The following is a 26,219-nucleotide window of genomic DNA, read 5'->3' on the forward strand; positions in this document are numbered from 1 at the left end:
TAGAAGATGAAGTTTATGTATTTATTTGAGGGTCATGGAGGACAGGCCTGTAGGGAAGGCACCAGGAAGGAGGGGCTCCTGGAATAGGGAAGAAGGTTGACGACCACACTGTCCTCTGTCTTCTCAGGGCTCTAGGTCCAGGGGGCTTATCTGTACTTCTCAGTCAGGATTGAAGCCACAATGGACAGGAATTTGTCCCAGGCAGCGTGGGCCTCCGCAGTGAACTCAGCAGGGAAGTGGGCAGCCAAGGTGACCAAGAAGGTATGAGACAGGAGCTGTGGGAGAAAAGAGGGAGGTGAGACAGTAAGGCCTGGGATAAGTGAAGGAGTTGAAACATTAGGAGAGCAGGGGATGGGATGAGAAACAGATGAGATCTTGGGATTGACTGAGGAGACAAAGGAGGAGATATGGGGAGATGGTGAACTGGGGATATGCCCACCCCTCCTTGAGGATATCAAATACACTGCCCTTCCTGACCCCAAATCTTCACCTTGAAGTTGACAGGGTCCACTCTGAGGATGTAGGCATGGAGTTCGCTGAGCTTGGACAGGGCACTGTGAATGTTGTCAATATTCTTGACAGCATCTCCAAGAGCATTGACCACCTTGGCTCCATGAGCATGCAACTGGGCTGAGTCATGGTGCAGGTCAAAGTGGGGGAAGTAGGTCTTGGTCTGGGGGTAGCTGGTGAAGAGTCTGGGGAGAAGAGAGGGTAGAATCTTAGCAGAGTCTGGGAGAAGGGTGCTGAGGCTACAAGGGACACCCCATCCCTCCAAATAGTTCCATGTACTCCAACCTGCTCAACTCATTGTTATGTGCACAGAAATGTTATGCTCAGGTTGGGGAAATACAAAGCTGATAATATTGCTTTAAACTCAATTTCTTTCAGTAGTCTCTTCAAATAACATCACTTTTAGCCAACTCAGTACCCTAATTCTAAACCTAATCTCGTACTAAACCCTGGAAAGGACAGTGTTCTGACTTCGGTCTCGTCCAAAGACAAGTAGGAGTAGAATTATTGCCTGGAATCCCCTGATGATCTAGGGCGCTAAGAAATCCCGATTCTTAATGTTATTATGAATGGGAAAGGTATAGGATCCCTAGCCCTGGATCCCACTCTTACCTTTCCAGGGCCTCAGTACCAATGGAATCCGCGTGCGGGGCGATCTTGCTCCACATGGCAGCAATGATAGTCTTGTCGGACTTGGTCAGAGACATGGTGGCTGGGTTTGGGTTGAGGCTGAGTTCTGCTTTCAGTAGAAACTCAGAGCAAACCTGGGTGAGTATCTGTTCCCCAAAGGTCCCTTTATATAGGACTATGACCAGAGCAGGGCTGCACAGCTGTCCCTAGCCATTGGCCAGTAGGGGTGTAGGAACAGCCCAAAGAGGTGGGGTCATCTTATCTCTGTCAGAGACAATAGTTTGATGGACAGATGGGTTGGGGGTGGGAGAAGGACAAGGGCCATGAGCGAGAGGGGTCTATCAGTTTCTACCATCTTAACAGAGGTCCAGAAGGGAGGTGTTGGTCACAGCCCTGGACACAAGGTCCAGGGGGAAGATATGGAAGCTTGAGGGGCCTAGGTTTCAGTGACCCAAAACTATAGTTAAGTTTGTTAACTCAGCAAGCCTGCAAGCATATTTCAGCATACTAACAATTTGTACCTGACCTAAACTTCAGTTTATAGTTGTGTGACTTTGGGCTAGTTACTTTCTTTGGGGCTCTGTTTTCTCCTTTATAAAAGGCAGGGGTTGGAACAAGAGCTTTCTCAGGTCCCTTCCAGTTCTAACATTCTGGAATTCTATGGCACATAGGAATGGGGCTGGACTTATGGTTTCATGGGATAAGGAATTTTCATTTGCATGAGAAAACTCCCTATCCATATATATCCCCATATATGCAGATTGGCACCCTCTCTGTAACTTACAAACTAAAGTTCAATGGCTTTCTGAGGGCCATGCAGCTACCATGGCTTAGTAGAACATAACCAGGATTTAACTTTCCTCTCCTTGGCTCTGAGCCTGCTCTACACTCACCACCTGAGCTGCCCCTTTGATTCATGGTAAATGATAGTCAGGGTATTCTTATAGGAAGCATCTCATCAGGGACCTGGAGATCAAGAAGGAGGATAGAAAGGTGAGGGTGAAAACCCAGCTCAAGGTCCCTCTTCCTTGAGAAGTTCTTCCTGGCATGGTAGCCCACACTGATATTCTTCCTTTGAATTCCTACAGAACTTAAACTCTGCTCGTACATAATTTAGAATTAATCATATTCAAGTCACAGAATCCTGGGATTGGTGAGTTGTTAGAGATCACCTAGTCCAACTTACCACTCCATGGTAGAATCTTTTCTATTATATCAGTGATGAGGATAATCCAGTTGCTGAATGAATGTTCTCAGTGACAGGAAGCTCATGATCTCCCCCTGCCCATTCTGGGGTATCTCCACTTGTTAGGGAGTTCTTCCATCTATTGAGACAAAATTTGCCTCACTGTGACTTCCCCTTCTCTAGCTTGGATTCAGTTTTGACCTGTGGATACACAGAGAAGAAGATATAATATCCTTCGCCTAATAGTCCTTTGGAAATTTTAAATCAGATACTTTGTCCCTCCTAATTCTTCTCTAAGATACCCACTTTTCTTTTTTTTTAAATAGTATTTCATTTTTTCCCAATTACATGTAAAGACAACTTTAACATTCATTTTTTAAAATTTTGAGTTCCAAATTTTCACTTTCCTTCCCTTACCTCCCCCTTCCCTATGATGGTAAGCAATTTGACAGGTTATAGATGTGCAATCATATTAAACATATTTCTATATCAGTTATGTTGTGAAAGAAGAAAAAGACCAAAAGAGAAAAATGAAAAATAAATAAATTGAAAAGCAGTATGTTTTAATCTGCATTCAGATTCCATCACTTCTCTTTCTGGAGGCAGAGTCCATTTTTCATCATGAGTCCTTTGGAATTGTCTTGGATCATTGTATTGCTGAGAATAGCTAAATTATTCACAGTTGATTATCATACAATATTGCTGTTACTGTATATAATGTTTTCCTGATTCCACCCTCTTCACTTTGCATCAGTTCATGTAAGTCTTTCCAGATTTTTCTGAAATCAACCTGCTTATCATTTATTATATCATAATAGTATTCCATCATAATCATGTACCATGACTTGTTCAGTCATTCTCCAATTGATGGACATCTCCTCAATTTCTAATTCTTTACTATCACAAAAAGAGTTGCTATAAATATTTTTGTACAAATAGGTCCTTTCCCCTTTCTAAAAATATTTCTTTGGGGTACAGATCTAATAGTGGTATTGCTGGATCAATGGGTATGCACAATTCTTTGGGCACAGTCCCATATTGCTCTCCAGAATCGTTAATTTCCACTTTTTTAAAGTGCCCCTCACATGACATAGTTTCAAGTCCCACCACTATCCTGGTTGCCCTACATGGGCAGTCAGGGCCAACTTGTCAATGGTTCTACTAAAGTGTGATGCACAGCACTAAAGTCAGCAAACCATATGAGGTCTGACCCCTACCCCCTAGAACAGAAGAAGATTCTAGGACCTGATTTTCACCTTATAATGCTCTAATGATAGCCATGAAAATAAATTATCTTATTGTTCATTATCTTCAGACTGAGAGTCAAACCTCCTCCATTTGTCTCAGCCACATAGAATAAAAGATCCCAAATCATTCCTAAGATCTACAAATCCATTCTCATTGGAAGGGTGGTGAGGAGACAGTGTGCCTTTTGTTACTGGTCAGTTATTTCAGTTATGTCCATCTATGACCTCATTTGGGGTTTTCTTGGCAAGGATACTTTTTCCAGCTCATTTTATAGATGAAAAACTGAGACAAATGGGATTAAGTGACTTGCCCAGGTCACACAACTAGTTAGAGTCTGAGGCTGGATTTGAACTCCTGAAGACGAGTCTTCTTGATTCCAAGTTCAGTGCTCTATGCCACCTAGCTGCCCTAGACAGGTTGCCTAGCACTATCCTAATAGCCCCTTTACAGTGAAAATCTCAGAGAGTTATTTATCTTTGAAGGAAGCCATTGCCCATGGAGCTGCTAGTAGACTGTTAGGTTCTTAGGAAAAGGGAAAGAGGGAAAGGGAGAAAGGGAAGGGAGAGATGAAAAGATGACGTGGTGTGCGTGAGACTTTGTGGGAAGACTGCTGGACTTAAGTCAGGGTCTGAGTCCCAGTTCTGACACTTAAAGTCATTTCATCTCTCTAGACCTCCGTTTCTTCATGTGTTAAAAAAAGGGAGATAATGACTGAATTTAATTTTACAAACATTTGCTAATTATCTGCTGCCTACAGAGAACTGTGCTAAGTACTGGAGCAGATACAAAGTTTGTATAAAACACAATCTTTGCTTTCATGAAGTTTGTAGTTTTTTAGGAATGTATGATAATAAGGTAACAACTACACTGTTAAGTCACATGTGATCGGTTCCCTGAGAGATATGTTTTCAAGAGTGACATCTGATCAAGTTAATTCCAAAAGACTCATGATGAAACATGCCATCCACATCCAGAGAAAGAACTATGGAGTCTGAATGCGATCGTAGCAGACTATTTTCACTTATTTTTTTGTTTTTTTTGTGTTTTTTTCCTTTTGTTCTGTTTCTTCTTTTACAACATGACTAATGGAAATATATTTAACATGACTGCAGATGTATAACCTATCTTGTTATATCATGTATAACCTTGCCATCTTGGGTGGGAGGGAGGGAGAAAGAAAAATTCAGAATTCAAAATCATATTAAAAAAATGAATGTTAAAAATTATCTTTACATGTAATTTCAAAAAATAAAATATAATATACTAAAAAAAAAGGAATGACATATGATCCTTACTTACTGGGGGGTTAGGGAAAGATTCATAACTCATGGCATTTGAATTGAACATTAAAAGGTGGATAGAAATTCAACAGCCACAAATGGTAAAGCAGGTATGGGGAAAAAACAGTATCAATAAAAGGAAAGAAGAAATTGTGAGGGGGGTTCTTATGAAGGAGAGGTTGCCCCACAAATGAAATAATGAAAATAAAGTGCTTTGTGATCATATAAGTGCTTATAAATTTATGTTGAAATATATACTTATGGGTATCTCAATGTGAGCTATTATGTTAATTCTTCTGGACATGGATTAATAATAATAATAAACAATAGTAATAATAATTCCTGGCATTTGAAGAACTTAACTTTTCAAAGTGTCTTCACAGATTTAATAGCAGTGACTTTAGGCAAGTCACTAGTCTTCCTGGATATTGTTTCCTTCATCTGTAAAATGAGCATATTGGACTAGACAAATGCCAAATTCTCTTCTTGCTATACAGTCTATGTTCTAAGTTTACTTCCAGTTTTGGCTTTCTATGTTCTAAGCTCTGACATAAGGACTGTTTTATTTTATTACATGTGGCCAGAAGACCTCAGATACCCTGACACAGGGACCCCCAGGCCAAGAGGTTGCTTGCTAATATGTTCTTTTCTCTATTGAGAACAAATGAAAGGCAAATCTACCTCCAGGAAAGCACCTGTTTTTCTTTTCTTTTTCTCCAATTTATTAATTAATTTATTTTTCGTTTTCAACATTCACTTCCATAAGTTTTACATTTTCTCCCCCTCCCTCCCAAGACGGTATGCAATCTGATAGGGGCTCTACACATACATTTCTACTAAACACATTTTCACATTAGTCATGTTGCATAGAAGAATTATAATAAATGGGAGAAATCATGAGAAACAAAACAAAACAAAACAAAACAAAAGCAGTCTGCTTTACGCTGCATTCTGATTCAGTTCTTTTTCTGGATGTGGATGGCACTTTTCATCATGAGCCCTTTGGAATTGTTTTAGGTCCTTACATAGCTGAGAAGGGCCAAGTCTATCGAAATCAGTCATTGCACACTGTGGCTGTTACTGTGTACAATGTTCTCCTGGTTCTGTTCACTCAGCATCAGTTCATATAAGTCCAGGTTTTTCTGAAATCCACCTGTTCATCATTTTTTTTAAAACTAATTTATTTGTTTTCAGTTTTCAACAATTACTTCCATAAGTCTTAAATTTTCTCCCCCTCTTTTCCCACTCCCTCCCCAAGACCGCATTTAGCCTTATGTGGGTTCTACACATACATTCTTATTAAACACATTTTCACATTGGTCATGTTGCATAGAAGAATTAAAATGAATGAGAGAAAATGAGAAAAACCAAAACCAAACAAAATATAACACAAGAGAAAATAGTCTGCTTCATTCTGAATTCCAATTCCTTAGTTCTTTCTCTAGATGTGGATGGCATTTTGCCTCAAGAGTCCTTTGGGAATGTTTTAGGTCCTTGCATTGCTGTGAAGGAAGGGCTAAGTCTATCAGAAACAGTCCTCGAACTCTGTGACTATTACTGTGTACAAAATTCTCCTGGTTCTGCTCCTTTCACTCAGCATCATATAAGTCTTTCCAGGCCTCTCTGAAGTCTTCCTGTTCATCATTTCTTACAGCACGATAGTATTCTATTACATTTACATACCACAACTTATTCAGCTATTCCCCAATTGAAAAGCATTCCCTCGATTTCCAGTTCTTGGCCACCAAAAAAAGAGCTGCTATAAATGTTTTTGTACATTTAGGTCCTTTCTCCATTTTTATAATGTCTTTGGGATACAACCCTACAAGTGTTATAAGTGCATGTTTTTTCTAGCTAAGTATGGACCATTCACTATAAGACTGCCATTTACAGTCATTCGTCTGATGTGTTAGGTAACTTGTCCCTTACTTTGTGCCTCAAGATTCCTTATCTTAAAAATGGGAAGGATAATATTGGTTCTTGTCTACCTTAGAAGAGAGTTTGTAAGAGGGCTGAGTGGAAAGAGGACTAAATTGTGAGTTAGGAGAACTAATTTCTAATTAGGAGATTTTTTAAAAGAGGCAATCAGGATTAAGTGACTTGCCTAGGGTCATACATCTAATAAGTATCTGAGGCCAGATTTGAACTCAGGTCCTCCTGACTTCAAGGTTGGTGCTCTATCCACTGTGCTGCCTAGCTTCAAATATTTTCTTTCAGAAATCCCACGAAGTTTAATATCAGGGGGGCTCTGGGGTGGGAAGCAGGGATCCATCTCTTACTAACTGAGTAGCCTTGAAAAAGTCACTTCCCCTCTCTGAGCTCAAGCGAGGGAGAGACCTTACGTGAGACCAGTTAAGTTGCATTCTTATTTTAACATTCTATGTGGTTTTGATCACATGACTTTAGGTCTGAGTGCTGAGAGAAGGGTTTGAGGGGGAAAGGGAAGGTTTTTGAACTGATATAGCAGGGTGAGGCTAGTTAGAGGCTACGGTTTTCAGATGAAGAAATTAAAGCTATCTATAGTCACATGAAAAAATCCTCTAAATCGCTCTTGATTAGAGAAATGCAAATCAAAACAACTCTTAGGTACTACATCACACCTGTTAGATTGGCTAACATGACAAAACAGGAAAATGATAAATATTGGAGAAGATGTGCGAAAATTGGAACATTAATGCATTGTTGGTGGAGCTATGAACTGATCTCACCATTCTGAAGAGCAATTTGGAACTATGCCCAAAGAGGTATAAAACTGTGCATACCCTTTGATCCAGTAATCCCACTTCTAGGTTTGTATCCCAAAGGATCATAAAAATGGGAAAAGGACCCACATGTACAAAAATATTTATAGCATCTCTTTTTCTAGTGACAAAAAACTGGAAATTGAGGGGATGCCTATAGATTGGGGAATGGCTGAACCATAAGTTGTGGTATATGAATGTAGTGGAATACTATTGCTTCATAAGAAATGGTGAGCAGGCAGATTTCAGGAAAACCTGAAAAAACTTACATGAATTGATGCTGAATGAAGTGAACAGAACCAGGAGAATATTGTACACAGTAATAGCAACACTGCTGGATGACCAACTTTGTTAGACTTAGCTCTTCTCAGCAGTGCAATGATTTAAGACAATCCCCAAAGACTCATGATGGAAAATGCTATCCACATCTACAGACAGAACTGTGGAGTTTGAATGCAGTTTAAAGCATATTATTTTCTCTTTTTGGTTGTTTTTTATTTTTCTTCCTCATAGTTTTCCCCTTTTGTTCTGATTCTTCTTTCACAACATGACTAATGTGCAAATATGTTTAATATGATTGTACATGTATAGCCTATATCAGTTGCTTGACATCTTGGGGAAAGGGGAGAGGAAGGCAGGGGAAAAATTTGGAACTCAAAATCTTATAAAAGTGAATGCTGAAAACTAAAAATAAATAAATGAATTTTAAAAAGAGAGAGAGAGACTACAGTCTATTGACATAGCCCCAAATGTTTTAAGCACAATTGATCCCTCAGAAGACTTAGGAAGAAGACAAAGTTTTCATTCCACATTTTTCCTGTTCTCCTTTAGGAGAACAAAAGCCCCCTTTTATCAACTCCCTTCCCCAACTGTCCAATGCTCTCTAGTGTCCTCTGTTCATCTATGGAACCACATTGGTCCGAATCAGTGTTCTGTGTACCCACTTTTTCCAATCCATGACAACTTGCCTGTCCAGTAAGTGACCCATTCAATCATTGAACTATAGGAAGATAAGAGATAAGCTAGCCAATCCTCCCTTTTCAGAAGGGGAAAATAAGGCCCAGGAATAGGACTACAGAGCTGTTTAGTTCTAGAGACAGGATTGAATTGCCCTAATGGTAGCTTCATTAAAACTTCAGAAAGTGGAGGAAGCCATGAGGGGACTACCATTCTGGATGTGATTCTAATCACCGTGGATAAACTGGTTGCTGAAGTAGACACAATAGAGGAAGGACCATTTTATCTGAGAGTTTGTGACAGATGAAAGAAGAAAGCCACGTATGTTAATAATAATAATAGCTAGTATTAATGTCACATTTTAAGATTTGCAAAATGCTTTACATATGTTATCTGATTTGATCCTCACAATAACCATGTGAGCTAGTGCTATTGTTATCCCCTCTTGGATGAAGTCTTGGAAAATGGGAGAGGTATTACAGCATTAGAGAATGTCAAATGTTATCTAAATTTTCAATAAAGACAAGGTGATAGAGTCTTAAAATGATAGGCTATTCTTGCAGACAAAATGGAGATGTGTAGGCTAGATCAGTAGTTCCCAATAGGTGGGCCAAAGATCATTTGGATGTGATGAAGAAGGTACACAGCACTTATACTTCAAGGCAATTATAATTTCATCAACATATATAGTTCCTCCATCCAAATGGCAACTCAATCACGTTGTTGCATACTCTGCTTTCCTTTTCCATAGTCTTCCTTAGATGCTCTATAGAGGGATGTCTACTCAATATGTTGGAGGCTTTCCCTTGGGTCTTGTTATATTTAATAGGTACCAGTGGAAGACTCAAGTTGTTCCATGCTTAGGTGCAAAAAAATCAATTCCATTCTTTCTCTGTTTTAAAAAATCAATTCCATTCTTTCTCTGTTTAAATCTCTCCTTCATTCTGATGCCAGAAGACTCTCCCTTTTGCAGAGATCTGGTCATGATGCTCCATTGCATTGTGAATAAAGTTCAGACTCACTTACCATGCATTCAAAGTCCTCCACGATCAGGTGTTACACTACCATTCCAGTCTTATCTCGTGTTACTCCTCTCCATGTGCTCTAGCCTCCATTCAAACTGTTTTACTCTTTTGCCCCCCAGGGAGCCTCCAGTCTCTGTGCCTTTCTGTCCTCATCATTTTCTGTCTAGAATAAACCTCCTTCCCTCTCTGTGATGGTAATGTAGATGGGGATACTACATGGTGGAGATGTGAAGACAGATGTTGGTGCTGCTAATTGTCCAGGAAGTTTTCCTCCCTATCTGTGACTAGGGATGTTGATAATCTACCTGAATTCATTCCTCAATGATTAAGGAACTCCCACCAGGTCATACCTTTCTCATCTCAGTGATTCTAAATCCCCTATCCAAAAAACAAAACACACTCACTAGATTCATTCCCATTAGCAACTATTGCATATTGCTCTTTTTCCTTTTGTGGCTAAACTCCTTGATAAGGCCATCTACAATGTAGGTACCTCTACCTCCTTTCCTTTCCTCTTACCACCTTAAATCTTTACAATCTGGCTTCTGAACTCATCAGAGAAACTGCTCTCTCCAAAGTTACCAATGATTTCTTAATCTCCAAATCGAGTGGCTTTTTCTCGGTCATCAACCTCTCTGCAGCCTTCGACATTATCAGTCACCCTTTTCTCCTAGACGTTCTTTTTTCTCTAGGTTTTCATAACAGTCCTTTCTCCTGGTTCTCCTCCTACCTATTTGACCACTCAGTGTCTTTTGATGAATCTTCATCCAGGTCATTTCTGCTAATGATGGCTGTCTCCTCCTCTTCTCCCCTTCCCCCAGGACTCAGTCCTTTGGCCCTTTTCTCTTCTCCCTCTATAGTATTTTGCTTGGTGATCTTACCAGCTCCCACAAATTCAATTATCCTCTCTATGCTGATGATATTCAAATCTACTTATTCTGCCCTAATCTCTCTCCTGACCTATATGGTCTTACATATTTCAGACTATATGTTTGAAACTCAGCATAGCCAAAATTGAACTCATTCTATTTCCTCCCATGTTTCTTCCTCCTTTCAAACTTCCCTATTACTATTGAGAGCACCATTATCTTCTCAGTTCCCCATGCTAACAACCTAGGTATCATCCTTGACTCTCTGCTGTCTTGCAAGCCCTATGTTCTGTTGCTGAAGACATGTCATTTTTACCTTCATTCTCTTATATGACTTTCTCTGCTCTAACACTGCCACCACCATGCTGCAAGCCCTCACGGCCTCATGCCTAGATAATTGCAAAAACCTACTGATTGGCTCCTGTCCGTTCTTTACTCAGCTGAAAATTGATCTCCCTAATGTATAGATCTAACTATGTCACCTCTCTCTTCAGTAAACTCCAGTGACTCCCTATTATCCCTAGGATCAAATATAAAATTCTCTGTTTGGTATCCCAAATGCTTCACAACCTGGTCTGACCTTTTCAGTCTTCTTACACCTACCCCCATGTTCTCTATAATCCAGTGACACTGGGCCCCTTACTATTTCTTACACAAAACACTCTGTCTCCTAACTCTTGGCATTGGCTGTTCTCTCATGCTTGAAATTCCCTCCCTTCTCATCTCTATCTCCTGACCTCCCTGGTTCCCTTTTACCTCTCTGCTAAAATCCTACTTTCTACAAGAAGCCTTTCCTTGATAGAGAGGAGGGCAAATGGGAGGAGGGAGTAATTAGAAGTAAACACTTTTGGGGAGGAACAAGGTCAAAAGAGAGAATAGAATAAATGGGGGGCAGGATAGGATGGAGGGAAATATAGTTAGTCTTACACAACATGACTATTATGGAAGTCTTTTGCAAAGCTGCACATATATAGCCTATATTGAATTGCTTGCCTTCTCAGTGGGGATGGGGAGGGAGGGAGGAAGGGAGAGAAGTTGGAACTCAAAGTTTTAGGAACGAATATTGAGAAGTGTTTTTGCATACAAGTGGGAAATAAGAAATACAGGTAATGGGGTACAGAAATCTATCTTGCCCTACAAGAAAAGAGAGAAGATGGGGATAAGGAAGGGAGGGGTGTGATAGAAGGGAGGGCACATTGAGGGAAGGGGTAATCAGAATGTAAGGCATTATGGGGTGGGGGGAATGGAAGAGATGGGGAGAAAACTTGGAACTCAAAATTTTGTGGAAATGAATGTTGAAAACTAAAAATAAATAAATTTAAAATAAGAAGTCTTTCCTGATTCCCATTAATTCTAGTACCTTCCTTCTGTTGATTATCTTCAATTTATCCTGTATATATCTTGTTTGTATCTAGTTGGGTTTTTTTTTTTAAATATTGCTTTCCCCAACAGACTATGAGCTCCTTCAGAGAAGGGACTGTTTTTTGCATTTCTTTGTATACCCAGCATTCAGCAGACTGACTGGCACAAAGATGATCTTTAATAAATGCTTGTTGATTGACTGACTAATGGTTAGGAAGAGTGGGGAATTACAGTTTGGAGAGGTGAGGGTGGCACTTAAGGTCATCAGGAAGTAGACAGAAGGCTGGTGTATGTGGCTTTGGTATGACTGGACAATGACTTGTGTGCTGTGAGTAGGAGAAGGAGAAGCAGTGGCTATGATGAGTATGAGCTAAGGCATGAAAACAGTGTGTGTATGGAAAAGGTAGTCTTGGATCCTGTGGAATCATGGTGCTTGTTCCTAAATTTCATATCCTGTTATGGTGAGGATAGTGTACAGGGGTGTGTGTGAGATAATAGAACTTGTCTAATTACTTGTCCTATATTTACGGTATATACCAGTGGCCATCAAACATGTATGTGAGCTATAAGACCAGATTCTATTTCATGTAGCTTATCTGAATTGTGTCCACAGCGGAGCTTGAGTTCTTGTTTTCATCTTGGAAGGAAAGTATTTAGTGATGGGTAACAAACTGTTAAATTCATACCCATCCTCCAAAACCCAACTTGAATGTCACTTCTTTGATAGTCTTTTTTGATGTTCTGATCAGTAATGACTTTCTTTCTCATACTTAACATAACAGTTTGGTAACTCCCCTAAGGCACTTACATTTTGGTATTTTTATCTTCTCTATCAACTAAGCTGAAAGCTTCAAGAGTGTAGGGACTATTTTATTTAAACATTCTATCTCTCCCAGCTTTTTGACCATAGTCAGCACTTGATTCATGTGTGTTGAATAAATGAGTGAAAATTAGAGAAAAATTGAAGGAAGGAAGGAGAGGAAAGAATGACAAGATAATAACTCATCTGAAAGATGTAAAAGTTTTAGTGGAACACAAATTCAATCTAATTAAATCAGTATGCATGTATTAATTACCTACTATGTGCAAGGCACTGTGCTGAATTCTAAGGATATAAAGAAAAAAGAAAAATCATCCTTGCTTTCAAGAAGATTATATTATCCCGGATGTCTATTATCTATCTATCTATCTATCTATCTATCTATCTATCTATCTATCTATCTATCTATCTAATAACGAAGGAAGAGAGAGAATTAATAACCAAGGAGATCAGGAAAGGTTTTCTTTCTATAGGAAGTAGCACATAGGATGAACTTTGAATGAAGCTAAGGATTCTAAGAGGTAAAGATGAAGAGAGAATGCAATCCCGACTGTGTCCATGTCAGTTTGTCAAAGATGATTGTGTCATTGTCACTTGTCCACAGTGTCAACCTGCATGGAGGTAAGAGATGAAAAACTAAGCTTAAGGAATAGCATATAATCCAGTTTAACTAGAATGCAGAGGGCAGAAATGTGAAATAAGCCTGGAAAAGTAGACTGGAGACAGATTAGGAAGGAGAGTTCTTGAATAGAGTTGGAAGGAGAAAGAAATAGTGAGACTTTTGTTTTTGAAAGATTATTTTGTCAGTTTTGTGGAGGATGCATTGAAATGAGAGAAACGGGAACTTGGGATATGAATTAGGAGGCTATTATAATAATCCAAGTGAGAGGTGAGGAGGACCTGAATTAGGGTTGTGGAGGCAGAATAAACAAGCCTTGGTTACTGAAAAATGGAAGATGGGGAAATGGAAAGAATTCAGGATAAGGTTGCAAAATTGGATGACTAGAAGCATAATGGTTTCCTTTAGACAGGGAAGTTAGAAGGAAGGATAAGTTTAGGGAGGAAGATAATGAGTTCCATTTTGAACATGTTGAATGTCTTTGGGACATACATTAGCTAACAGGCAAATTGATGTTATGAGACAAATTCAGGAAAGACTAGAGCTGAACACTTGGGTATGGTAGTCATCTGCATAGAGCTGGTAATTGAACTAAGTTACTGAGAGAGATGAGGGCTCAGAACAGAGCTTTGAGAGATACCCTTAAGGTTAGAAGGAAGGACATAGCTAATGGTCCAGCAAAGGAAACTGAAAGAGAGTAGTGATATCAATAGAAAGATAAACAAAAGAGAGTGGTGTCATAAAAACCAAGAGAGGACAGAAATACCTGGAAAAGGGTACAGTGGTTAACAATGATTGTCCACCTCCAACCACATGAATTATTGACATTTCAAATACTGTAATGAGGTAAAGAAAGATGAGGACTAGGAAAAGGGATTGGATTAAGAAATTAAGATATTGCCAGAACCTTAGAGAGAGCAATTTCAGTTAAACAATGAGGTCTAAAGCCAGAAAACAAAGGGCAGATCATTTATTGGGGGAAGAGGAAGTGGAATAAATGAACTGAGTAACATGGCAGCCAAAAGAGCGAGTGTGCTTTTACATTGCACTCATCAAGGGGTAATATTTAGAACAAGGGAAACAATAAACTTGCTGTATTTGGGTCTGATCATAACCCAGCTGGAATATTGCATTCATTCCTGGGAACCACATTTTAGGAAGCACATGGACAGACTGGAATATGTCCAAAAGAGGGCAACTATGTTGTTGGTAGGATTAGTGATGGTGATATATGTGAAAGGAATCAGGGATGGTGGAAGTTCAGGGAGTTTCCATGGAGGGAACTTCCAAAGGAAACCAAAGGAAATTTACAATTTTTGAGGTATCTGGGGACCTTTGAAGTTACTTACTATGGGTCAACAATTTCCCAGTTAGCTTTCTTATAGAAGGAACACCTCCCTGTGGAGTTTCATCCCAAATGACCAGGGTAGATATGGATAGCATAATAGAATGCACATTCCCCATTAAGGCTGGCTGCTATCCCTTCTTCCCCAGTCTGTCTTGGCAAGGTAGATTCCCAGGAGGAAAGGCTCCAGGGATGAACATTCAGAGACTCTGGTCCCAATGACCTTCATCTCCTGAAAACAGGGTCCATGGCACAGAATCCACTATACTCTGGGTACATGTTCTATCACTCCTTCATTGAATTGTTAGGGAATTTCATACTGATTTGATATGGTTTAGAAATCCAGGAGCAATGCCCCTCTTCACCTCAGTTTTCTCACCTATAAAATGACAGAGTTGGAATCAATGGTCTCTAAAGGCCCTTGAAGCTTTAAATTTATGATCTTCTTAGCCTAGGACCTCATGTCAGAGTTACTCACAGTTTCCATATACATACAAATACACTCTTCATCCAGTTGTGGTTTCCTTTGGGGTATCTCAGCTTTACTCACAATTTTAGGAAAATTCTCTATTTGAGTTTTCAGCAAGTTTGAAATAGCAGCATGCTATCATGGAAAATGCACTACATTTGGCATCAGAAAACCTAAGTTCAGAGACCCATGTCTACCAGCTGCCACCTGTGTGACCATGGGTGAGTCACTTCTCCTTTCTGTACCTCAGTTTCCTTATCTATAAACTGGGAAAAATTGTACTTGACATCCCTTGTGGGGTTGTAAAGTGAGGAAAGTGTTCTGTAAACTGTAAACTGCCAAAGAAATTTTAATTGTGAACATAATAATATTAACCATATCTTATTGATGTATACAACAACTCTGCAAATTAGACAATATGAAGGATGATTATACCTACTTTACAGATAAACAGTCCTAAAGCTAGGAGGTACAAAGTGAGTTAGTGACAGACATGGTCCTAGAATTCAGACCTTCTGACATTTTGAATGCTTCTGCAGGAATATTCTGGTCTTTTTGCCAGATCTTAAGGTGGTGACACACACATGTATATTCATGCATATGTATACATACTATATACACATGTGTATTTACATGTGCATGTATACATACATGTGCCCATTGTTGGATCTTAAAGAGGTGTTTTCTATAATATATATTCATACTTACATACAAGATGCATGTATATATAAATAGTCACAATATGTAGGTACATATACATATACTGTGCATATATGTGTATATATGCACATGTACATATATATACATACACACATAGAGAGAGGAAGGGAGGGAGAGAGATGCTTTTTTGTTAGATCTTAAAGATGTAAAATATATGTGTGTGTACATATACAAACATACTTATCCATATATAGGTAATTCTTTTTTTAAAAAACCCAAAACTTCATGGGGAGAGTAAACGTGTTAACTGAGGCATTTTAGTTCTAAACAGGTAGTCAACGTGTTGCTCTTAGATAGAGTAGCTGCTCCTTAATCATTCCTGGCCTAAGTCTCCTCTGGTCACTTAGCCTCCTCTGGATGCTATCACTCACCCCCAGTCCAGTGGCAGGAGAGATAACAGCCTCACTCCTACCCCACCCATGTACCCTTCTAACTCATACATAGTTTAACTGTTCTTTGAGTCTCAGTCCTAATAGCAATATGGGTCTAGGTTCAGTCCTATTCAATTTTATACAGCAAATAGTTATTAATTGCTTAATATATGCAAGACAAGAACTATGTGCATGCTCCTCTCAACCTTCATTAAAGTGGCAGAGAGAATCAATGATTTGTGAAGATGCCATAAGACTTAGTCTTTTTTCCTCTCTAACAAAATGAAGGGTTGTCCATTCTACTTCTGACATTACCTATTCCAAGGACCCTTTAGCTCTAAGCCGTTCCACCTCTAACATTCCATGTTCTGTATTCTAAGCTCCCTTCAAAGAAGGGAATTTGCTCTGGGTAAATGAGAAAAAGAGAAAATAGAGCTACCAAATCTTTATTTTACTTTTCATCTTTTCTTCCAAAGAGAATGGATTTTGTATTGGAAAGGGGAGCACAAAAATTGCTAACAGGAAGTTGAATTCTAAAATAAAAGAGATCATAAAAGAGAGCCTAGCTTTTCTTGATGAGTTTGAACCTCCTGGGCCAGATGAACTGTATCCTGGGATAAAGAAAGAATTAGTGTTGGACAGTCAATGTTGGAAAGGGCGGAAGGAAGGCAGATACATTAACATACTTGGTAGAGCTATGAATTATTTCAAACATTCTGGAAAGCAACTTGGAATTCTCCTAGAAAAGTAACTTTGACTCAGAAATAACAACTAGTGGGAATATATCCCAAGAAGTTCAAAGACAGAGGGAAAGGTCCCATAGAAACAATTTGTATAGTAGCAAAAAAAACAAAAAACAAAAAACAAAAATCCTGTAAATAAATTGTGACCTATTGACTGAAGGACAGTTGTACATTGTGTTTATATGAATGACACAGAATTTTTTTGTGCCATAAGAAATGAAGAACTCAAAAAGACTTGTACCTATGAACTGATAAAGACAAAACAACACAGAAGGAAGAGAATGAAATGTACAGTGACCTCAATAACATAAAGGAAAATGACACTAAAAGACATTAAAATTCAGTTCAAAAAGAGACCAATTTTGACACCCAAGTGCTGTTGATGTTTATATATGTTTATATATGATATATGATCATACAGCATATGTTAATATGTATTTGTCCCCTCCTCCTTATCTTGGCAGTTGTGGAATAAGGTATATACTGTCAGACCTGATCAGCTTGTCTGCTTGTTTTGCTCAACTATTTTTCATTGTTACAAGGGAGAATTTTAGAGTGTGTATGTATGTGGTATTGGGAAGTGACAGTTATGTTAAAACAAGAACAACCCAGTAATCATCAATAAAACATTAAAAAAAAACACCCCACTGATGGTTATGATTGCTGAGTCAATTTCAGTGATCTTTGAAAGATTAGGGATAATGGGAGAAGAGATGGTTAAGGGCAAATATAAATGAATGAAAAAGCAATGAATAAATGCTAGCTCTATGCAAAGACTGTGCTGCATGCTGAGGATAATGAAAATGAACAAATGGAAATGAAATGCAAATCAAATGAAAAGTAAAACAGTCAAAAAGCTCACACTCTACTGGGGGAAACAATACAAAATATGTCCCAAAAGCATTAGTGTAGTATTAAAAATTAAAACTTCATTAAGACTTTTGGGACATGCTGCATATAGGTTTCACCTGTATGTCAGATGGAAAAGTTCCATGATCCTTATGGTACAGTAGTAAAGTAGATGGTAATGTACATTCTTTATTAGGAATGACTGGAAACCCCCTATTTCACTGAATATTCATCTTTTCCCCTGAAAAATTATGCTCAATTTTGCTGAGTAGTTGATTCTTGGTTGTAATCCAAGCTCCTTTGTGTTCTGGAATATTTTATTCCAAGTCCTCTGATTCTTTAATGTAGAAGCTGCTAAATCCTGAGTAATCCTGACTGTGGTTCCATGACATCTGAATTCTTTTTTCTAGCTGCTTGCAGTATTTTCTCCCTGACCTGATAATTCTGGACTTTGGCTACAATATTCCTTGGAGATTTCTTTTTGGGATCTCTTTCAGGAGGTGATCAGTGGATTCTTTCAAAGACATTTTACTCTGATTCTGGAATATCAGGGCAGTTTCCCTTGATAATTTCTTGAAAGATGCTGTGCAGGCTATTTTTTTTTGTGATCATCACTTTCAGATAGTCTGGTAATTCTTAAATTGTCTCTCCTGGAACTATTTTTCAGGTCAGTTGTTTTTCCAGTGAGGTATTTTACATTTTGTTCTCTCTTTTCACTCTTTTGGTTTTGTTTGACTGATTCTTGGTGTCTCATAGAGTCATTAGCTACCACGGCCCAATTCTAATTTTTTAAGGAATTATTTTCTTCAGCTAACTTTTGTATCTCCTTTTTCATTTGTCCAATTCTATTTTTTAAAAAGTTGTTTTTTTCAGTGAATTTTTCCCCATTTGCCCAATTATATTTTTTAAGGAATTGTTTTTTTCAATCAGCTTTTGTCTTTCCTTTTCCAAGCTATTGACTCTCTCTTGCAGTCTCTCATTTCTTTCCCCAATTTTTCTTCTATTTCACTTATTTGATTTAAAAAAAATTTTTTTATAAGCTCTTCCAAGAAGGCTTTTGGACTTGAGATCAATTCATATTCCTCTTTGTGGTTTCACATGTAGGCATTATAACATCACTGTCCTCTTCTGAGATTGTGTTTTGGTCTTCTCTGTCACCATGGTAGCTCTCTATGGTCAAGGTTCTCTTTTGTTCCGTGCTCATTTTTTTGCCTGTTTCATGACTTTTAAAGCTGAGCTCTCCTTCTGGGGCACAGGGGGCAAGCTTCTTGTGCTGGTGGCCAGGAATCTGGTCACAGGCTTTGTGTGGTGGATGCTCAGGTGTTGGCAGCTTGTTCACTGCCCTGGGGTGGCATGGCCTATATGCCTTTTGTTACCTGGTTTCCAGGGCTGGGAACTTATCTTCTTCACTGGGGCTGGAGTTCTCACAGCTGGCCTGCTGTGCCTCTGACCTGCTGAGCCAGGACTGAGGGGTCCTTCTAAGTTATTTTAAGCTGGGAAATTGTTTCACTCCATCTTTTTGTAGATTCTATCTTTCCAGAATCCGTTCAGAGGTTTGATTCAATGTTGTTTCTGAGGGAAATTGGTGAGAGCTAAGGCAACTTCCTGGCTTCTCTCTGCCATGTTGGTTCTGCCTATATATTCTTTAATATTATACATGCATATATGACAATATTTACATATTGTCACAGTTTTCCAGAAAGGGAAAAAGAATAGAGTCTCGTGTGTGTGTTTGTGTGTGTGTGTGTGTGTGTGTGTGTGCTTGCCAAGGAGAATGACTTTTGGACTTGAAAAGACAGAACACATGCAGGTTCAATCTTATACTTCATTAAGAGAGGCAGCTAGGTGTTACAGTAGATAGCACTCTGGACTTGGAGTCAGGAAGGCCTGAGTTCAAATCCTGCCTCAGACTTTTACTAGCTGTTCAACTCTGGGCAAATCCACTTAACCTCTCTTGGCCTCAGCAATTCTGTCTGTAAAATGTGATTGTTGTGAGGCTCAAATGAGCCTGCAAAGTAAAGCACTATAGAAATGTTAGCTATTAAGAGGTACGGTGTCCAGGGCTATGCAAGTGATGAGGTCAGACCCCCTCCAGAGGACTACTTTCAGTTCCAAGCTCCACATTTTAGGACATTATCAAGCTGGAATGTGTACAGAGAAGGGTAAACAGAATGGTAAAGGGTCTCAAGATCTTGCCATACAGGGATTATCTGGAGAAAATGGGGATACTTAGTCCAGAGAAGTTTTAGGGGAAACATAATAGCTCTTTCCTAGCATTCACAGTAGGTTATTGAGGATGTAAAACAAAGAGAATTCACCTCTCTGGGAATTCAAACTTTGTCCATGAGAAAAGTAAAGGGCTAAGGGACTTACGTAGATCTTCTTGGCCCATGCATAGGCCTTCCCTGCCATAGAACCAAAGTACACCTCAGATTTGGAAGGAAGTTCAGGGATCATCTAGCCCAATGTTCTCATTTTTCAAAGAATACAGAGAAAAGATGTGACTTGCTGAAAGTTACATGGGGGGTAAGTGGCAGCATTGAGACTGTTATCTAGACCCTCTAACTCATAGCCATAACTCATAACTCCATTATCCTTTGATGCAACAGGAGACTGTATTAGTCAACTTTTTCCCTATCATCTTTGATTCTTCCTTCTGCCTCTCCCCTATATCTAATCAATTGCCAAATACTGTTCATTCTGCCTTTCCAATCTCTCTTGCAAGTCTTCTTTTCAAACCTTATGCTAACATGTTTGATCAGGCCCTCATTATCATTTGATGAAATATCAATATAATGATAAGTATGCAATGATAATTTATGTAAAGTGTTCTGAAAACTTTAAACCACCATATAAAGGCTAATCTTTATCGCCTGGATATTGTAATTGTTTCGCAGTTTCTAGTTTCTTTCCTAATCCATCTTTCACAGGTAGTATCAGAAAAATCTTAACATACAGTTCTTGTAGTATTATTCTTCTCAAAAACCTACCGTAATTTCCCATAGTATACAGTAGAAGTTCTCAAACTTTTTGGTCTCAAGCCTCCTTTATGTTCTTTTTAAATTGAATATACACTTCTTTTAATATTTCATTTTTCCAATTACATGTAATTTAATATTTCAATTTCCCCCTCATTGGGTGTAAAAACAATATTTAACGTGTTTTTTTTTTTAATTTTGAGTTCCAAATTCTCTCCCTCCCTCCTTTCTCTGTTCTTTCATTGAGAAAGGAATCAATTTGATTTAGGTCATACATGGGTAATCATGCAAAACATATTTCCATATGAGTCATGTCATGAAAGAAAGCAGAGACAGCCCCCCCAAAAAAAAATCAAAGAAGAAAAATAAAGTTTTTTAAAAATATGCTTTCATCTACATTGACTCGGTTTTTTCTTTCTTTGGAGGTGGACAGCATTTTTCATCCTAAATCCTTCAGAGTTGTCTAGGATCATTGTATTGATCAGGATAGCTAAGTCATTCACAGCTGATCATTATACAATATTGTTGTTCCTGTGTAGATATTCTCTTGGCTCTGCTAATTTCACTCTGCATCAGAGTGTCTTTCCAGGTTTTTCTGAAAGTATCCTGGTCATTATTTATTACAGCACAATAGTATTCCATCACAATCATAAATCACAACTTGTTTAGTCATTCCCCAACTGATGGTCATACCTTCAATTTTAAATTTTACCACCGTAGAAAGAGCTGCTATAAATATTTTTGCACATGTGTCCTTTTCCTTTTTAGTTTTCTAACTCTTTGGAATACAGACCTAGTATGGATATTGCTGTGTCAAAGGGCACACACAACTTTATAGCCCTTTAGGCATAGTTAAAATTGTTCTCCAGAATGGTTGAATCAGTTGACAACTCCACCAACAATGCAGTAGTATCTCAATTTTCCCACATTTCCTTCAACACGTGTTATTTTCCTTTTTTGTTATATTAACCAGTCTGGTTAAGTGTGAAGTGATGCCTCAGAGTTGTTTTAACTTGCATTTCTCTAATTGATAGCGACTTAGAGCAAAAGTATTTTGCTTCTGACTACTGACTCCCCCAATCCACCATCTTCTATCAGGTGCCCACCCTTTCTCTTATCCCTTTCCTCTCCTACTTTCCTGTAGAGTAAGATGGACTTCTATACCCAGCTGAGTGTGTATGTTATTCCCTCTTGAGCCAATTCCAATGAGTGTAAGGTTCAATTGCTCCCCTAAATCTGCCCTATCTTTCCCTCTACTGTAAAAGCTTTTTTCAGTATCTTTTATGTGAGATAACTTCCCAATTCTACCTATCCTTTTCCCCTTCTTCCAATGCATTTCTCTTTCTCACCCATTAACTTTATTTTTTTAGATATCATCCCATCATATTCAACTTATACTGCACTCTTTGTCTATGTATATTCCTTCTAACTACCCTAATAATCATTATTTGTTTCATTGTTTTCTACTGACCTACCATCATGTTAACAATCATTGTCAAGCTGGACTAAGAAAGATGGCAGATTGGAACAATTTTATTGTTTTGTTACTGATGTTGATGTATGGGGGCTTGCTCAGCTCTTTCTAATGAAACCTAGAGACCGAATCAACCCCCAAAATAGTATAATGATTTGGGGGTTTTGCCCAGTACTACAGATAACAGTAAACGATCAAACAACTGACTGATCTGTCAAAATGGTTGAAAGAGTTAGACCAACTCTTTCTTTTTTAAAAATTTAATTAATTTGTTTTCAGTTTCCAACAATCACTTCCATAAGTTTTAAATTTTCTCCCTCTCCCTGCTTCCTCCCCGAGATGGCATGAAATCTTTTTTTTTTTAATTTTTATTTATTTATTTATTTTAAATTTAACTTTTAACATTCATTTTCACAAAATTTTGGGTTCCAAATTTTCTCCCCTTTTGTCCCCTCCCCTCACCCCAAAACACCAAGCATTCTAATTGCCCCTATCACCAATCTGCCCTCTCTTCTATCATCCCTCTCTGCCCTTGTCTCCAACTTCTCTTTTGTCCTGTAGGGCCAAATAACTTTCTATACCACTTTACCTGTATTTCTTGTTTCCTAGTAGCAAGAACAGTACTCGACAGTTGTTCCTAAAACTTTGAGTTCCAACTTCTCTTCCTCCCTCCCTCCCCACCCCTTCCCTTTGGAAGGCAAGCAATTCAATATAGGCCATATCTGTGTAGTTTTGCAAATGACTTCCATAATAGTCGTGTTGTAGAAGACTAACTATATTTCCCTCCATCCTATCCTGTCCCCCATTACTTCTATTCTCTCTTTTGATCCTGTCCCTCCCCATGAGTGTTGACCTCAAATTGCTCCCTCCTCCCAATGCTCTCCCTTCCATCATCCCCCCCACCCTGCTTATCCCCTTCTCCCCCACTTTCCTGTATTGTAAGATAGGTTTTCATACCAAAATGAGTGTGCATTTTATTCCTTCCTTTAGTGGAATGTGATGAGAGTAAACTTCATGTTTTTCTCTCACCTCCCCTCTTTTTCCCTCCACTAAAAAGTCTTTTGCTTGCCTCTTTTATGAGAGATAATTTGCCCCATTCCATTTCTCCCTTTCTCCTACCAATATATTTCTCACTGCTTGATTTCATTTTTTTAAGATATGATCCCATCCTCTTCAATTCACTCTGTGCACTCTGTCTCTATGTGTGTGTGCGTGTGCATGTGCATGTGTGTGTGTGTAATCCCACCCACTACCCAGATACTGAAAAGTTTCAAGAGTTACAAATATTGTCTTTCCACGTAGGAATGTAAATAGTTCAACTTTAGTAAGTCCCTTATGACTTCTCTTTACTGTTAATCCTTTCATGCTTCTCTTCATTCTTGTGTTTGAAAGTCAAATTTTCTTTTCAGCTCTGGTCTTTTCATCAAGAATGCTTGAAAGTCCTCTATTTCATTGAAAGACCAATTTTTCCCCTGAAGTATTATACTCAGTTTTGCTGGGTAGGTGATTCTTGGTTTTAGTCCTAGTTCCTTTGACTTCTGGAATATCCTATTCCATGCCCTTCGATCCCTTAATGTAGAAGCTGCTAGATCTTGTGTTATCCTGATTGTATTTCCACAGTACTTGAATTGTTTCTTTCTAGCTGCTTGCAATATTTTCTCCTTGACCTGGGAACTCTGGAATTTGGCCACAATATTCCTAGGAGTTTCTCTTTTTGGATCTCTTTCAGGTGGTGTTCTGTGGATTCCTTGAATACTTATTTTGCCCTCTGGTTCTAAAATCTCAGGGCAGTTTTCCTTGATAATTTCATGAAAGATAACATCTAGGCTCTTTTTTTGATCATGGCTTTCAGGTAGTCCCATAATTTTTAAATTGTCACTCCTGGATCTATTTTCCAGGTCAGTTGTTTTTCCAATGAGATATTTCACATTATCTTCCATTTTTTTCATTCTTTTGGTTTTGTTTTGTGATTTCTTGGTTTCTCATAAAGTCATTGGCCTCCATCTGTTCCATTCTAATTTTTAAAGAACTATTTTCTTCAGTGAGCTTTTGAGCCTCCTTTTCCATTTGGCTAATTCTGCTTTTGAAAGCATTCTTCTCCTCATTGGCTTTTTGAACCTCTTTTGCCAGTTGAGTTAGCCTATTTTTCAAGGTGTTATTTTCTTCAGCATTTTTTTTGGTCTCTTTTAGCAGGGTGTGGACCTGCTTTTCATGCTTTACTTGCATCTCTCTCATTTCTCTTCCCAGTTTTTCCTCCATCTCTCTAACTTGATTTTCAAAATCCTTTTTGAGCTCTTCCATGGCCTGAGCCCATTGGGTGGGCTGGGATACAGAAGCCTTGACTTCTGTGTCTTTCCCTGATGGTAAGCATTGTTCTTCCTCATCAGAAAGGAAGGGAGGAATTATCTGTTCACCAAGAAAGTAACCTTCTATGGTCTTATTTTTTTTCCCTTTTCGGGGCATTTTCCCAGACAGTGACTTGACTTCTGAGTATTCTCTTCACACCCACTTAGCCTCCAGATCCGCCCAGCCAGCACTTGGGGTCTGAGATTCAAATGCTGCTTCCCAGCTTCAGGGCTTTTGGTGGGGGCAGGGCTGCTATTCAATGTGAGATTAAGTGCAGGTGCTCAGGTGGGGGCAGGGACATCTCACGGGGCTCAGTTCCCTCAGGGGGTTTATGCAGAGACCTTCAACAATGGATCCAGGCTCCTGCCTGCTTGGGGAGCCCCGGTCTGCTCCCACCTCCGCTGCTGCCTCCTGAGAGGGCCTGAGTTATGGGGGGGACCCCACTCCCCTCTCGGCAAACTGAGAAGACCCTCTCACCAACCTTTGGGGCCCGTGGGTGGAGGGACCTGCGCGGCAGCTGGAGATTCCATTCCTGAAGCCCACTAGAATCTGCTCTTCTTGGTGCCGCACGGCCAAGGCAAGGCTAGGCTCGGCTCCGGGTCCGGGATGCAACAGACCTTTTGCAAGAGGTTTTCAGGGCTCTCTGGAACAGAAATCTCCTCTGCTCTGTTGCTCTGTGGCTTCTGCTGCTCCAGAATTTGTTGGGAATTCTTTTTTACAGATATTTTATGGGCTGTGGGTTCAGAGCTAGCGTATGTGTGTCTTTCTACTCCGCCATCTTGGCTCCGCCCCCCCCCCCCCATGGCATGCAATCTTGTGTGGGTTCTACACTTACATTAGACCAACTATTTCACTATTAGGGCATTTTAAGGCACACAAAATATCAGTTGGCTAGTTGTTTGCCAAAAAACTTGTAAACTATTAAAAAAAAAAAGTTCATGAGAGGAGGCTGGAAAGGTAGAGCCACATTATCAAGGCTCCTGAATTTCCTACTATGAAATCTGAATTTATTTATTAGGCAATACAATTCCTTGAAAGGATTTTGAAGCCAGTATCAGACTGCAGGGACAGATGGCCAGAAATCTATTGGGAGGCCACTGCGGTAACAGGACGTGTGTTAAGGTGGTAGTCGTGGAAAGGGGTAATAAGAACACACACTTAGAAGTGGCAGGCATTTAAGAGGTCGCCTGGCTCACCCTCCCATTTCACAGGTGAGGTGACTTACTTGTGGTTACACCTCATTTCAACCCAGGTCTTCTGGCTCAAAGTCCAGCACGCTTTCTCCAGCACATCGCAGTGAGAAACTTAGGAATGCCTTTGAATGACCCCGCCGGCCCGGAGAGAAGGTGCTTCTCCAGGTGATGACCAAGGGCGCAGGGTCCAGCGCTCTGGGGGCTGGGGGCTTTCCATTGCACAGACCACACTGAAGCAGGCTTCCAGGGGGCCCCTCCAACGCGATCCCCCGCTTCCTTCATGACCCAGCAAACCATTCCACCTTCCGCAAGCTTTTCCTGCCCCCCCCCCCCCATGGTGGTGCCTTTCCTGGACGAAATCTCCAATTTATCCTGATTATAGCCTATTATCTGTGGGGTAGTTCGCATGCTACCCCCCGCTGGGAGCTCCCCGAGGGCAGGCAATGTCTTTCCCCCCAGCCCTCAGCACCCGGCTCATCGAATG

The 26,219-nt window shown here is 39.5% G+C and overlaps 2 protein-coding genes across 3 annotated transcripts in view; one reads left to right on the top strand and one right to left on the bottom strand.

Annotated features, from left to right (window-relative positions):
• On the bottom strand, positions 1 to 25,880 carry LOC140500049 (hemoglobin subunit zeta-like). Its single transcript, XM_072602245.1, has 4 exons — positions 25,768 to 25,880; positions 1,123 to 2,527; positions 491 to 695; positions 1 to 275 (listed from the first exon to the last, which is right to left on the bottom strand). The coding sequence occupies exons 2-4, from the start codon at positions 1,215 to 1,217 to the stop codon at positions 147 to 149; spliced, it is 429 nt and encodes a 142-aa protein (XP_072458346.1). The 5' UTR covers positions 1,218 to 2,527; positions 25,768 to 25,880; the 3' UTR covers positions 1 to 146.
• The window catches only part of NPRL3 (NPR3 like, GATOR1 complex subunit), a 111,022-nt gene continuing 84,977 nt past the window's right edge, over positions 175 to 26,219 (top strand). The window contains exon 1 of one of the 2 annotated variants that reach the window (XM_072602209.1): positions 175 to 261. Coding sequence is in view for 1 of the 2 variants with exons in the window: in XM_072602164.1 (XP_072458265.1) it covers positions 25,864 to 25,900 (37 nt within the window). In the remaining variant the exon portion in view is untranslated. Of the gene's footprint in view, positions 262 to 25,814; positions 25,901 to 26,219 lie in introns of those variants that run through there. The other variant, XM_072602164.1, reaches the window with a different exon arrangement.

This window comes from Notamacropus eugenii, chromosome 1, assembly GCF_028372415.1.
Source record: "Notamacropus eugenii isolate mMacEug1 chromosome 1, mMacEug1.pri_v2, whole genome shotgun sequence".
NCBI lineage: Eukaryota > Metazoa > Chordata > Mammalia > Diprotodontia > Macropodidae > Notamacropus > Notamacropus eugenii.